General features: G+C 36.4%; 1 protein-coding gene across 1 annotated transcript in view; it reads left to right on the forward strand.

The window, feature by feature from the left end:
• Positions 1–582: 582 nt before the first annotated feature.
• The window catches only part of NEB (nebulin), a gene marked incomplete at its 5' end in the record, with an annotated part of 60,137 nt that continues 45,311 nt past the window's right edge, over positions 583–15,408 (forward strand). The window contains 22 exons of the mRNA XM_010015867.1: positions 583–786; positions 1,010–1,114; positions 1,631–1,735; positions 1,828–2,139; positions 2,445–2,549; positions 2,808–2,906; positions 5,391–5,492; positions 5,683–5,790; positions 6,624–6,935; positions 7,259–7,363; positions 7,445–7,549; positions 8,110–8,214; positions 9,184–9,291; positions 9,383–9,496; positions 10,267–10,464; positions 11,369–11,473; positions 12,041–12,145; positions 12,230–12,334; positions 12,811–12,918; positions 13,568–13,681; positions 14,163–14,360; positions 15,030–15,134. Coding sequence (XP_010014169.1) covers positions 583–786; positions 1,010–1,114; positions 1,631–1,735; positions 1,828–2,139; positions 2,445–2,549; positions 2,808–2,906; positions 5,391–5,492; positions 5,683–5,790; positions 6,624–6,935; positions 7,259–7,363; positions 7,445–7,549; positions 8,110–8,214; positions 9,184–9,291; positions 9,383–9,496; positions 10,267–10,464; positions 11,369–11,473; positions 12,041–12,145; positions 12,230–12,334; positions 12,811–12,918; positions 13,568–13,681; positions 14,163–14,360; positions 15,030–15,134 — 3,027 coding nt within the window. The remainder of the gene's footprint in view (positions 787–1,009; positions 1,115–1,630; positions 1,736–1,827; positions 2,140–2,444; positions 2,550–2,807; positions 2,907–5,390; positions 5,493–5,682; positions 5,791–6,623; positions 6,936–7,258; positions 7,364–7,444; positions 7,550–8,109; positions 8,215–9,183; positions 9,292–9,382; positions 9,497–10,266; positions 10,465–11,368; positions 11,474–12,040; positions 12,146–12,229; positions 12,335–12,810; positions 12,919–13,567; positions 13,682–14,162; positions 14,361–15,029; positions 15,135–15,408) is intronic.

Raw genomic sequence — 15,408 nt, forward strand, 5'->3', positions numbered from 1 at the left:
CATGAGGTTGGCATCAGCCCACCTCACAAATTACGAATTCACACCTCATAGATACAAGTTTCAAAAGTGAGATTCATGTTCCTTGCTGAAAGATTTTCTCAATATTTGAATAATAGTGCCTGATACCACTTCAGGAATTACTCTATTTAGCTCTAGTCCCCATTAACTCTGTAACCTTATTTTTCCTCCATTTTGTTGAATTTCCTCGTGGGCAGCTTGTGGGTTTGTTTGGACTTTTAAATTGTTGAAGTGACTAGAGGAATAAATATTTTGGAGGGGACCAGAAGACTCATTTAAGACTTTAATACTCATCATCATTAATGGCAGTTCTGTTACATTGTTTCCCCTGTATTTAACTTCCCCAGGTTTAGAATGTATTGTTTAAGAAACAAGCTACTTAAAAGATAGTTCCCAGATTATATTTTACTTATGACACTAAAAATCTCTTGTATATAAAAAGGATTAATCTAGCTGCAATTGATTTGACATTATCTGAAACATACGCTGCTTTGTATAGTTTAAAATAATTAAGACAGTCATTTTTAACACAATGGTTTCCTTTTCTGACCATGTCTGGTACAGGCTGTCTACAAGTCAGACCTAGAGTGGCTCCGTGGAATTGGCTGGTTGCCTAATGACTCTCCGATTGTTAAGAGAGTGAAGCATGCACAGGATCTCCTGAGTGATAATGTGTATCGTACACCTATTGAAAGCCTGAAATACACCAGTGTTGTTGATTCTCCAGATGTTCTTCTCGCTAAAGTGAATGCTGAACAAGTCAGCATTGTACGTTACAGTATTATTAAAGTTGTTTCGACGCTATAAACAGTTAAAGAGAAATTTCATTGCTAAAATATAAAATTTATCAGTAATATTTTTAGTCAAGTTTAATGCTTTTCCAGACATCTTATTTTTTAGAGATGATAATTTCAGAGAGATTTATGGGATTTTGTTATTGACAAGTGAAATTCCATAATTACAATATCATAAAATGAACTATTTTTAACAGCCAAAATACAAAGAAGCCTGGGAAAAGGACAAGACTATGATCCATATTATGGCAGACACACCTGAAATGAACCTAGCCAAGACTAATGCTGCTAATTATAGTCAGGTATGCTTATCATTCTATTTTCTACATTTCTATAACGTAACATGTGTATCCTCTGAATTTTAACATTCTAAGATGTTACTTAGAAAGTTGAAGATTAAGTGACATGAATCTCATTGAAGTCATACAGTGCTTGCAAAATTTCCTTCCCTCTGATGGCTTAAAGTAATTAGACATTTTAACATAAATGCTTGCATTGCATACAGCTGTTTATTATTAATTTCTTTCACCATTAAGGTAATATTTTCTTGAAATGGATGAGAGGCCAAGGTATATAAATATTTTCTAAACTTTTACGAACACCCTTCTATGCAGTATAGTTTGCAAAAGTTGTGTTGCAGGCACTGTATGCATTTGAAAGATAGCAAGATTTGCATCAGTATTTATGGCTGGGAGCAGGAGTATTGTACAAAAAATAGTTATGGTATTTCAGCAAATGAATAGCAGTAGTCTATGTGTTTCTTTATTGGCATATGCTGGATTATTTAGCATATATGGGGCATTTTGCTGTCTTTTCAGAAACTGTATAAAGAAGCTTGGGATGAGTTGAAGACAAGTTATGATTTGAGAGCAGATGCAATCCCAATCAAGACAGCCAAAGCTTCTAGAGAAATTGCTAGTGATGTAAGTGCCAGAAGAGAGGTCTAGCTTTTCACATGCTTTAAGAGCTATTTTATGAGAACAGTAAGTAATGGTGATCTTTGCTCTTTCCCCAGTATAAATACAAACTGGATCACGAGAAGCAGAAAGGACATTATGTTGGAGTTCCAAATGCAGAAGCAGATTCGAAAATGCATTTTGCCCTCGGCATAGGCAAAGTTCAGAGTGAACTGGAATACAAGAGACACTTTGCCAAATGGAAGACACAGTGCCACCTACCAGTAGACATGCTGTCTATTGTATCAGCTAAACAGGGTCAGTCTTTGGTCAGTGATGTTGATTACCGTCAATACTTGCATCAGTGGATCTGTCTTCCAGATCAGAATGATGTCATACATGCTAGGAAGGCCTATGATCTTCAGAGTGATGTAAGTTAATGTGAAAACTTAGCTTAAATTATTACTGTATTGTCTCTTCTTAGTCTGCTTCAGCTCTAAGTAGTGGAAATCTTCTGCTGAATTCAGGGAGTTGGCTTTGCTATTTATTAGGAATGCAAAGTATGTGCCACTGTTATTTATTGCCAAGTCTGAAGTGTAATAAATTCAGATGTAGTTCTCATGTTAGAATTTCTGCTGTCCTTTTAACCAGTAGAAGTAAGTGTTATTATTTATGAATCTTGCTGGATTGTACAGAAAACTGTAGCTAACAGCATGGACCCCCTTTGTTTTCCCAGGCTGTTTACAAATCTGATTTAGAATGGCTACGGGGAATTGGGTGGTTGCCAAATGATTCAGTTGGAATCAACCATGTCAAATATGCTGGAGATCTCTTGAATGAGGTAACACAATATTTTTCAATACTATAATTTTCTTAAGGGTATTTGCAATTTAAAGTATTTTTAATGCTTAAATACATCTTTTTTTTAATTTCCTTTTTTTCTTTTTTTTAAATAAAAAACACAACTGGAGCATTTCCAAAGCATTACTTGTGCATGGAGAGTTTTTCTTTCCATATAAGCTTTGTCTTATCTAAGTATTCAGAATTGTTGTCTTAGCTATTTCCATATAATTGATTTGTGATCTTTTCTCTTGTACAGAGAAAGTACCGTACAAAACCTGAAACTCTTTCATTTACTCCGGTGGCGGACCGAGTTGATTATATCACAGCAAAGAATAGTGGTGAAATTCGTAGTGATGTAAGTTTACCAGCATTTTTCCGGGCTGTTAAACTGGTCTGAATATTTAAATGGTAGGATTTTATCTTTAAAAGGATATGTAAAAAATGCTAAAAAATTCTGGGAATTCTGTGAATGTATGACATAAATCATAGAATTATAGAATCATAGAATAGTTAGGGGTGGAAAGGACCTTAAGATCATCTAGTCCCACCCCCCCTGCCATGAGCAGGGACACCACACACCAAACTATGTCGCCCAAGCCTCTGTCCAGCCTGGCCTTGAACACCTCCAGGGTTGGAGCATTCACAACTTCCTTGGGCAACCTATTCCAGTGCCTCACCACCCTCACTGTGAAGAACTTCTTCCTTATATCTAACCTAAACTTCCCTTGTTTAAGTTTAAAGCCATTCCCCCTTGTCCTACCACTAGAGTCCCTAAGGAAGAGTCTCTCCTCAGCATCCTTGTAGGCCCCCTTCAGATACTGGAAGGCTGCTATGAGGTCTCCACGCAGCCTTCTCTTTTCCACGCTGAACAGCCCCAACTTTCTCAGCCTGTCTTCCTATGGGAGGTGCTCCAATCCTCTTATCATCCTGGTGGCCCTCCTCTGGACTTGCTCCAACAGCTCCATGTCCTTTTTATGTTGAGGACACCAGAACTGGACACAATACTCCAAGTGAGGCCTCACAAGAGCAGAGTAGAGGGGCAGGATCACCTCCTTTGACCTGCTGGTCATGCTTCTTTTGATACAGCCCAGGATACGGTTGGCTTTCTGGGCTGCAAGCGCACACTACCTGCTCAAAAGATGAATAAAGATAAATAGGTCTTCACTAGCTCATCTCCGTCACTTATTTTAGGGAAGAAGCTCCTTAACCAGAATAACATCTTTCCCACACATATGAAAAGCCATTGCTAGTTCTGCAACCAGTTTCTTCTTTCAGTCTTGCCTGATATCACTGGTGCTTATTGACATGAACATAAATAGCCACTTGCATTCTGGCAACCATAATCACAGAATTACAGCATGGTTTGGGTTGGAAGGGACCTGAAAGCTCATCTAGTTCCAACCCCCTGCCACAGGCAGGGACACCTTCCACTAGAGCAGGTTGCTCAAGGCCCTGTCCAACCTGGTCTTGAACACTTCCAGGGATGGGGCAGCCACAGCTTCTCTGGACAGCCTGTGCCAGTGCTTCACCACCCTCTCGTTGAAGAACTTCTTTGTGATATCTAATCTAAATCTACTCTTTTTCACTTTAAAGCCTTTCCCCTTTCTTCTATCACTACACACCCTTGTGAATTATTGGGCTTTTTATCTTCTATTCATGATTTGACACCTTCTGCATGCAATGTCTTTGGACAAGAACATAATCAACAAATCACAGAATCATTAGGGTTGGAAGGGACCTCTGGAGATCATCTAGTCCAACCTGCCTGCCAAGGCAGGGCCACCTAGAGCAGGTTACACAGGAACACATCCAGGTGGGTTTTGAATGTCTCCAGAGAGAACCTCACCAGGGCCAAGTATCACTGCCCTCAACTTGCTGGCCACACTCCTCCCAATGCACCCCAGGATACTATTGGCCCTCCTAGGCACAAGGGCATACTGCTGGCTCATAGTCAACTTACCATCTACCAACACCCCCAGGTTCTTCTCGGCTGACCTGCTCTCTAGTAGGTCAGTCCCCAACCTATGCTGGTGCTTGGAACTTTACCTTCCCAGATGCAGTACCCTACACTTGCCCTTGTTTAACCTCATTAGGTTTCTCTCTGTCCAATTTTCTCTCTGCACAATTCAATAGGACCCTGCCTATCAAGGTCCTGTTTTGTTTAATCTTTCTCACTTACGCCAATATACATGGACAAAACTGGTGTGCTGTCAGCTTGCCACTCTTTATATGTTTTTGGAGGCTAGCCTGTGAGGACCTGGTCTGTGAACATTAAGTGACAAAACCCATTTCAGTTCACTGGTAAAAGGTTGGCATTAACAGTGATATGATTGAATTGAATGACATACTGCCATGCAAACACATACACACATTTGGGCATGTCCTGTGCTTGGGAACATGACTTGATGTAGATACCTGTGGCTGGGAGATGCTAGAATGCTGCATTCACAGAGAGATCATGCTGAATAAAGGGATTTGCTCTTAAAAAGCTTAAAATCTATTGCCCTCGTTCAAACACTTTTAGCTTGGTTATTGGCTGTACATCCCTGTGGACTAAACAGGTAACATAACTGACTTCTGAAGATTCTTCCCTGTCCATCCAGCTGTCTTGGAACATATTTTCAAAATTATCCCTGAGAAATTTTGTAATTTCTTCTCTTGTACAATTTTCTTTCTAAAAACCCCACCCATTTGTGTGTGTATTTAATGTGTCATGTCTAATAGCTTTGCAAATTCAGGGGTTTATACACTATTTCATGCATAAAATACGGGTCTTGGTATTATGTTTTACCAATTCTGTGATGGTGCTGCAAGGCAGTAATTTCTTTCTCTTTTCTAGATTAAATACCACAAAGCATGGAATGAGATAAAGTCAAATTATACTCTAACAGATACACCACAGCTAGATATGGCCCGAGAAGCAGCCAGAATTCTTAATCAGGTATGCAATCTCTCCCTGACAGTTTCTACTCACATTAATAACTCTCGTGAGGAATTTAGAAAACTTGCCTTATTAAAAATATCCTGAAGGAAGGATTTGTTATCCTTGTACTTCAATAAAGGTTACATATATATGGTAATAATTATCATTGTAATAGTGTTGAATTTCTCCTTACTTTTATTTTCCACAGAATTTATACAAGGAAAATTGGGAGAAAGAAAAAGCCACTGGTTACCTTTTACCTCCTGATACTGTACAAATCTGTCACGCCAAACACTCAAATGATGTCCAAAGTGAGGTAATAATTTTTCTCATTAGGAAGGCAAGTGCTTGGAAGCCTGGAAATGCTGAAGGCCTTGCAAATTCAACAACAGACATAGAAAGCTTTCCCTTAGGGGTAACATACAGTAGAACTTTCATGACCGAAGAAGACCACTGTCCTCCAAATAATTCAGTCATCTTTGTTATTTTGGGTTTTACAGGCATCAGTGCTGAAAGGTCAGATTCTCCTTTCTATTTTCACTTTCTCCAGAAATGGTCCTTTCAAAATCAGAAATTTAAAAAAATTATAAATAGTTAATAATTGAAGAGGTATTATGATTTTTATATATAGCTCTGATTTCACTGTTTGGCTGGAGGTTTCCTTCTTGAACAGCTGTAAGATGGTATGCACATTACCTTTTAAACTTTTGCATAATGGATGTTGCCGTTATTACATGACTCGTTTTGAATATACATTTTATCAAAACAGTGCGAAATAAATACTTTAAACATCTATTCTTTGGACAGTCTCAAATAATTATTTACAAAAATGAGGCTAAATGCACTAAATAAATATTAGTAAACATTTCCTAACAAATCATTCCTCTTGTATTGAAAATACTGTTTACTGAGAAATGGCAGCATATTTGTCTAGAAAATTCTATATTTTTGATGTGGAGGACAATCTAATTTTACTGTTTGTTTCATTTTGTAGTTTTATCTGGTCATGTACTGAAAACCTAAGACTGCAGTTCACAAATCCCTCTCATCTGTTCTTTCTGTTGTCAAAACCATAGCTGTTTGCAGGTTAAACTGAGGGCAGATATAATCAGTGCTGATTTTATACGTATTTCTCCTCTCTTCCATCAGCTTAAATACAAAGCTGAATATGTCAAACAAAGAGGTCACTATGTTGGAGTTGCCAGCATGAGAGATGATCCAAAACTGGTGTGGTTTGAGCACGCGGGTGAGATCCAGAATGACAGACTGTACAAATCAGACTATCACAAGACAAAATCCAAAATTCACCTCCCTCCTGATATGGTGTCAGTTGTAGCAGCAAAGGAATGTCAGACCTTGGTCAGCGATATTGACTACCGCCAATACCTGCATGAATGGACATGCCATCCTGACCAGAATGACTGTATTCAGGCAAGGAAGGCCTATGATCTGCAAAGTGATGTAAGTGATATCACATGAATACTATGTAATTTCCACTTAGTTTGGTCTAAGTATATTGCACATCTTATAGAATCATAGAATGGTTTGGGTTGGAAAGGACCTTAAGATCATCTAGTTCCAACCCCTCTGCCATGGGCACGGATGCCTCCCACTAGACTATGTCGCCCAAGGCTCTGTCCAACCTGGCCTTGAATGCTGTGGTAAATCTGCGGCAACCTATTCCAGTGACTCACCACCCTCACAGCAAAGAACTTCATAAGAATAGAAAATGTCACCCTGAATTAAATAATTTCTTTTCTTTTTTACTATCTTTTATGATTAAGAATATTTATAAGTCTGATTTGGAATGGCTTCGTGGCTGTGGTTGGATTCCTCTGGATTCAGTGGAACACAAGAAAGTTAAGAATGCACAAGAACTGATAAATAAGGTAAAAGAAAGTATTTCAGCAGTTATTTGAGTAGCTCTTTCTCATGCACAGTGTTTAAGAAAGTATTTCATCTCTTTGCAGAGAGCATATACAAAAGAAGCCCTTGATAACTTTTCCAATTACACCAGTGTGGTTGACACTCCTGACATTGTTTTGGCAAAGATTAACTCCGTCAATCAGAGTGATGTATGTACTTTTTTTTTTCAGTAGAAACTGTTATATTACTAGGATTAGTAGATGACTGAATTGCTTTTGTCAGCTACACTGTGTTTAGCCCTATGTACACGTGTGTATGTACATGGATGCTGCATTAATAATAGACTTTTACTGCGGTAAATAAGTTTAATAAGAAGTGATATAAAAGAACTACACAGCACGGCCAAAATAATTTAGCATTTTTCTGTAGGAGAATATAGCATGTCTCTTATTTAGAGGTTACATAGGTTTTGCTTATAGTAATTTAAAATTTATTCCTGTTCTTGGTGAACAGCAGTTAGTTGCACTGTGCTAGTGGAGTTCCTGGTGTTGCTGCTAAGCTGTATTGCTGATCAGTCAGTTGAATTTTGCTACTTGTGGATTTTGTGGTGTGACATACTGATGACATTTACCTGTGTACTATAGTGGTTGGAACTACAAACATTACTGAAAATATGGTAACAGAAATTAATGTCTACTTCTAATAGATGACACATTGGTATAATTTATTTCTCCCATGGAATTAACATTGTGTTTGTTTTCTTTTGTAGATAAAATACAAAGAAACGTTTAACCTTGAGAAAGGACAGTATATTGGGTCTGATGATACTCCTGCGCTGAACCATGCCAAAGACATGTCCTTGCTATACAGTGATGTAAGATTCTATAAATATCCAACTAAGCTTTAATTGTTTTGAAGTGAACAGAATGCGGGGTGGACTTCAGAGAACAGTTCATTTTTGTCATTAGTCTACTGGGGCTCTGTGAAAGTTATTTAATCTCTTTTTTATTAATTTTTTCTCTTTTTGGATCATTGAGATAAGGCTAATTTCTTTCCTTATTGAACTGATCTTAAAGCACTGCTGTTGGGTGTTTGGAAGCAGTAATAGCAGTAGTAGCAGTAGTAAAGTTTGTGTGACAAAAACAGTTTATAATCCCATCCAATAATACATTCTGAGACTACTAATGAAATTCACATTTTCTTTTCTAAGAAATGAAAATTATAGATTATTTACATTAATAAGTTAATTTTGATTGGAAATCTCTATTTTTTGAAAATGTGACATTCATAGGAGTAGGTGCTTCATAATTTAGTCTGAAAGTAAATATATTTAATATTTTTTTAAAATATGATAAATGTTAGAAAAGTGCCACTGACACAGTTTATGCTTTTATAATATACAATGGTTTTACTGGAAGATTTTTCACCATTTTGAACATGTATCTATAAAATTATCGATGTCAATTCTATGCTGCACTTTTCAACAAGAATTTGTATCTACATTTTGGATACTTGTATTACTCTGAGGAGAAATGTTGAATTCCAAATATAGTAAAGAAAGCAGAGATCATTTCAGATTTGTGTTCAGGTACCTTCCTGAATTGGAACATTCGTTCTGTTTGCCTTAGTCACACTGAATATGTGTTCAAAATTAACATTCCTCGTTCATCATGTCCTCATTCCACTGGGGCAACTCAGTGACGCTGTAAGTTATGTGTGTATAAATGGCAAAGCTAAGTTTCTTGGAAAGTAATAATGGATTTTTTACCAAAACTTCTGTGTTTGGTTTTTGGTTTTGTTTATGTGTGTTTTGTGTTTTGGTTTGTTTTTTTTTTTGGTCTAGAAACGTTATAAAAATGCTTGGGAAATTAGCAAACCCATTGGTTATTCTTTGGATGAGAAATATATTCCACTTGTTGGAGCAAAGCATGCAAACTACATAAATAGTGAGGTTCGTATGAATTCTCCATTCTTTCTTTTCCTTTATTTTCCATATACATTGTTAGAATGAACTTTAAAGTTTCAACATGAATATTTTGCAGCTTAAGTATAAGGAAATATATGAGAAGCTGAAGGGCCATTACCTGGCTGGGAAGGAGATTGATGATTTCCCCAGTGTCATTCATTCACTAGCATTCCAGAAAATGAGGAGTGTGGTAAGGAGAGAATTAGCCTCACTGTAGTATTTTCCTTTTTTAATTTATTTTAGCATGACATATTTAAATGTAAGTAATGCAATGCTTAATAACATCAGTAAAAGTTTTTTCAACATGTTTATGTTTCCTGAATGGTAATGTTGTAACAAGGGTTGAACAATTGAACTTCAAATGATTCAGGAGATTAAGAAGAGATTTATTTAGCTATTAGACATATCAGAATAGGTGGGAAAAAAAACCCAACAATCTTTTTTTCTATTCCAGTTTAAGGATCTGAGCAGTAAGAAATAGTACATGACTTGGGATTCTTTTGCTTTATATATATTTTTTAAAAAAGTGTTAATTTTGAATTTAAATGGGAATATAAGAACTGGAAAAGTGAAACACACATTTGGTGTTTTCTTACCATGGCACATACAGCATATCATGCAGGGCATAGTATAATCCCAAATATTCTGTCTTCATTTGGACAAGGAGATTTAACTAGATTAAAAACATGTTTTGTAGCATGTGACTTTTAACATTGAATTCTTGTTAATTTTTTCACCAGCTGTTAAATCTGTAAGTGAATAAGGTCATTCTTGTCCTTCTAGAATGTCATCAGAATAAATAGTGATTAATTTAAGATTTCATTCTGTTGAATCCCATGGATGTTTAACTACTAAATACAGAAAGCATGCTTTGGATTATGCTGTAACCTGTTAGAGTCAAAATTGTGCAGAAAACCACTATTCTCTCTTCTTGCCTTTTCCCCAATCTTTCCTTTTTAGTTGGCCTACAGAAAGAATTATGAAGACACCAAAACAAATGTCCATATTCCAAGTGACATGATGAATCATGTGCTAGCCAAGAAGTGCCAATATATCCTCAGTGATCTCGAATACAGAACTTACTTCCATCAGTGGAATTGTTCACCTGAAGAAAATGATGTTATTCAAGCCAAAAGAGCCCAGGAAATTTTGAGTGATGTATGTGTTTCATTTATCTCTTTGACATTTTAGTAGCCTTTCATGTATTTTTTTCCATGGTGTTTAAATATAAAATACTATAAAATATCTTCCATGGTGTATAAATAGGAAATTAATAACCATGGTCTTAGATTGCATAGTAGCATAGTACCAAAAATTATATATTTACAGGGTTTGGGGGGACATTTTACTGGTCTGGTTATTTATTACTCATTTGTAAATTGTAAAAATAAAAAAAAAGTTAACATTATGAAACCTTGTCAAAGGTTCCTGCTATCAACACTATATCTCTCTTTGACTGGATGAGATTGTATAGCAAGATTACCGTCTGGTCCATGCACATTGGTACAGTCAGAATGTTGCTGTACTGAAGTGAACATTATGTATTGTACCTGGGATTGTTGTGATTTGCACGTGGGCCAGGACAGCATCCACAATCCTTCTGGATCCAATGGATCTGGAAAAAACTTCATTCATTTGGCTCGTATTGGTGCGTAGGGTCTGAACTGAGAGAATGGCACAAAGAACCACAGCACTTTTTCATATTGCATAGCCAACAGTATCTCAGCTTGGGCCAACCAACCTTTGTAATAAAATATGATGATGTGTTAATTCCTTAGCCCATTGCTATGCTGTATTATTTGATTTAGTATCCCTTGCAAATCCTGTGGGTAGAAATCATTCAGTCAAACCAAGAGACAGGCCAGTCTTCTCTATGCTCACATTTAAACTTCCAAATAGACTGAGTCTGAATCAAGCTCTCTCAGTAACTGCAGTGCTAACCTTCAGCATTGAATCTGCACAAGTGGAAGACACTGAATATAGAGAAGAAAAACAAATACTACTGCCTTCAAGCAGAAGGCAGATTTCTTCCAAACTTAATGATCTGTTTGCTTCCATACAGGTGGTGTATAAAGACGACTTAAACTGGCTGAAGGGACTTGGATGTTATGTCTGGGATACTCCACAAATCCTGCAGGCTAAGAAATCGTATGACCTCCAGAGCCAAGTAAGATTGTTTTCCTCAAAAATAAATATTTATAAGCATTTTTTTCTTCCATTTGTGATTCACTGGGACTGACACCTGTCTTAGTCCAGAGCAGAGTGAAGTAATTCCTATTACATCAGAATATTTTTTTTACAAACTGTTATAATACACGCTTTCAGTTTCATCTGTAAAAACATGATCACTTGTGTTACTGAAGGAGAAGAGAACAGGACAATGGAAGGACAGCAAGGTTGTGGGTTTAACAGTGAGGAGATAACACTTTGTGTTTCTGTATGCCACTGTGTGCACAAGGTACCTCAGTGAAACATTTATGTTGCGAAAATGGTGTCTCTTAACTTGCTGATTGTACCCTTAGCCTACTAGATGCTATAAGGTGATGTGCAATTTTCATTATTCCTTAGTTCATACTGGCTATAAAGTATTTCTTCTCTATGGCCTGTCACTTTTGAAGTTGGTTTTTACTGGGCCAGAATCTTGGGCTTCAGTTGTCCAGAAGTGATTTTAAAGGAAGCTGAAAGGGAATTTCCTGGTCATTTTCAGCATTAATGTTTTGTTTTGTTTCCTTAGATAAAATACACAGCTGCAGGAAAAGAGAATTTTCAGAACTTTGGAGTTGTTACTGACACACCTCTCTACGTGACTGCAGTGCAGAGTGCTATAAATGCCAGTGATGTGAGTCTCCCCACTTTATCTACTCAGGCTTCCCCATGCTCCTTCTGAGAACTGAAACAACTAAACCTGTCTTTCGTCTTACAGGTGAAATACAAAGAAGATTTCCACAAGACTAAGGACAAGTATACAACTGTGACTGAAACAGTAGATTCTGAAAGAGTTAATAATTTGAAAAATCTCTTTAGCAATGTAAGAGTTTTTACACTTTATTTTTTTCCTCTTAAGGTGTCACTACATGGGATTTTTTGTTTATTTTGTTCATTCACTCTGTTTGAAGATAAATGTCCAAACATGAAATTTATCAAGGCTAGTGATAGCCCTCTGCTTTCTTGAATGTGGAGAAGAAGCTGTATTTCAGACAGAGGACATATTTTCTTACTGTAGTTCCAGTCTTGTCAAAATAGAACCATTAATAAATGATTTCCCTGAAGAAAATTGCACCTGAACAAAATTCAGACCTTGTATGAGAATGATCATGAATAGTTAGAAAGCATTTTTGTCATACTCTTTGTGCACTGTCAAGATTAAACCAGTGTACAGCCTCTTGATATTAAGTAAAAGTTACAGTGTATAAATAAAAACAGAAGTGGTTTTGTTTTCTATTGTCTGTTGGTTGTTACTCAGGAGAATTTTTCCACTCACAGATACTTTCTATTTCCCCACAGAATCTCTACAAGAGAGCTTGGGAAAAAGTGAAAGCGACTAGCTATGCAATGCCCTCTGATGCTGTATCCCTAGCACGCGCAAAAGAACTGAAGCATAATGCTAGTATTGTAAGCAAATAAAATACTTTATTCATGCCTTGCATATACTATAGGTATAATAAATAAATTAAAAAAAACAAACAAAAATCCATAACTTCTATGTTTAATTTAGATATAGTATGTATCTGCAAATAATCAGTTTTCTGTGCTAATCATTAACTACCTTAAAACTTAGATAGTCCTTTGCTTCTTTTTGTAGAAAATAATGTCACGTTTTATAGTAATAGAAACTTTTTCTTGATTTTTTTTTCCCTAGTTAAAATTGCATAAGCATCCAGGTCAGAAAAACGCCAAATGTCTTGAAGTCATGCTTTACCAAATATAGATGGACATAATCTTATTCTTTACTGAAGTGAGGCTTATGAGTGATCACTCTATTCATGGACCTTTAAATGAAAGAGCTGGAACAATATATTAGTAGCTTATTCTACATCTATTTATTTTTAAAGTCTTCTAGTCAACTGTTGTTATTTTCACAACATGATAGTTATATGCTTTATTTGCCATTTAAAATAAAACTAAAAACCAAGATCCTGCTTTAAAGGCTTTCTGTGCTTGTTGGACTGAACAAGATATTTTGCTTAGTGGTAAATTTTTTTCAAAAATACAGTTGACTTGTTGGAGTCATTTATTTGTGCTTTTCTTTGCATCTGCTTAGGTAAAATACCGGGAAGAATACGACAAGTTTAAAGCACTGTACACATTACCCAGGGGTGTTGAGGATGATCCTAATACAGCAAGGTGCCTTAGAGTTGGGAAGCTTAATATTGATGTAAGTGTTGTTTTCTGATGTGTCTTTTCCTGATAAAACCATACTTATTTCAGAAGAGGCTACTCAAAGAATCCACATGCCTTCATTCAGATGCCACATTTCCACGTGCATTTGACAGTGTTCAGTATTTGCTGAATTCTGTCATAAATTTGTGAATGTCTTTTCAAGCTTGTGACTCAACTGTTAAATTGCCTGCATGGCTAAACCTTTAGTGTAACATGTTTACATATAAAATGCAGCACTATATGGTCTATTTCCTTTTAACACATGCATACAATGAAAATTTGATAAAGCATTGTGAAATTGTTAAGATATGGCAAATTATTTTTAGAGTAGACAAGATGTAAATTTCAGTCATAGCCTAAGTGATTGCTCTCCCACTAACATTCCATGAAAAATAGTATTTCTGCTTCAAATTTATCAACACTTAATACTTCAGATTATTTGTCAGCATTATTAATGTACTGGTTTAACTCTGCAGCGTCTGTACAAGGAAGTCTATGAAAAAAATAAAGCCAAAGTTCACGTTGTTCCGGACATGGTAGACATAATTTCTGCTAAGGATGCACAGAAGAAAATCAGTGAAATTGATTACCGCACACATCTCCACGAATGGATCTGTCTACCAGATCTTCAAATCAACGCCCATGTTCGGAAAGTAACTGATCAAGTCAGTGATGTAAGTTCACAAAGCATGTGTTTGTGGCTCACTTTTTAAAGAGATTCTTACATTAATGCTCTGTTAGAGGAAACGACTTAGCAAAACTCAGTTGGAGCACTCTGAAGTTGCCACTTGAATCTGTTACATTATGCACTGCTAAACAGCATCTGTATCATGTTTTTGTAACACTTAAGTGCATAGTTGATGTGGCTTAATATGCATCATTTCAGTGTTGTTAGTGTAGGCATTGGGTCATAGCATCGCAGTTCTACAGATTCAGCCATCCCTGTCTGTAAATTGTCTTTTATTATTTGGTTGCATAAGGTGTGGAAACTTTGGAAGTTTGAGAAAATCCTGGTGGTGTGACGCTTCCATGCACTTGCCTTGCGTAGGTCAGTGCAATAGACCAGCAATGATCTATCAGTAAATCATTGCCCAGTAAGATATGCAAGTAGATATTTTTAATAATTATTGGGGGGGTTTTATTTATTGGCCAAATAGAAGCAATGAGGAAAAATTATTTAAATTCCAAATGAAATTGTTTTGATTTTCTCAAACAAACAAAAGTAAAAATACTGGATGTTTTACTTGCCATCTGTTGACAGTTGTGTTTCAGACTGATTTAGCAATAAGGGATTGGATTATAGTGGAAGTCTTACAGATTGTTGCTTTGCTCTTATACCTTAGGTGGTATACAAGGATGATCTTAACTGGCTGAAAGGCATCGGCTGCTTTGTTTGGGACACTCCTGAAATTCTCCATGCCAAACATGCCTATGATCTTCGCAGTGATGTGAGTGGACACACTGGTTTTACTTCTAGGTTTTTTCACTCCACTGTACTAGAAGGATATAATCTGGAAAATGTTCTCTATCCTTGTCTACTGAAATATTCATTAAATAATCATAAATGGTTATTTAAACCTTACTGCTCTAGAAGTATATATTGTCATGATATGTCCCATTCAAGAAGGCATAAACATATTTTTTAATACATGTCTTGTCGGAAAAGCACTTAACATAGTAATACTTCATTCAGAACCCTTGAAGTAAAGCAGAAGTGATGCA

This window comes from Nestor notabilis, unplaced genomic scaffold, assembly GCF_000696875.1.
Source record: "Nestor notabilis isolate BGI_N333 unplaced genomic scaffold, ASM69687v1 scaffold5936, whole genome shotgun sequence".
In the NCBI taxonomy this organism is placed as follows: Eukaryota; Metazoa; Chordata; class Aves; order Psittaciformes; family Psittacidae; genus Nestor; species Nestor notabilis.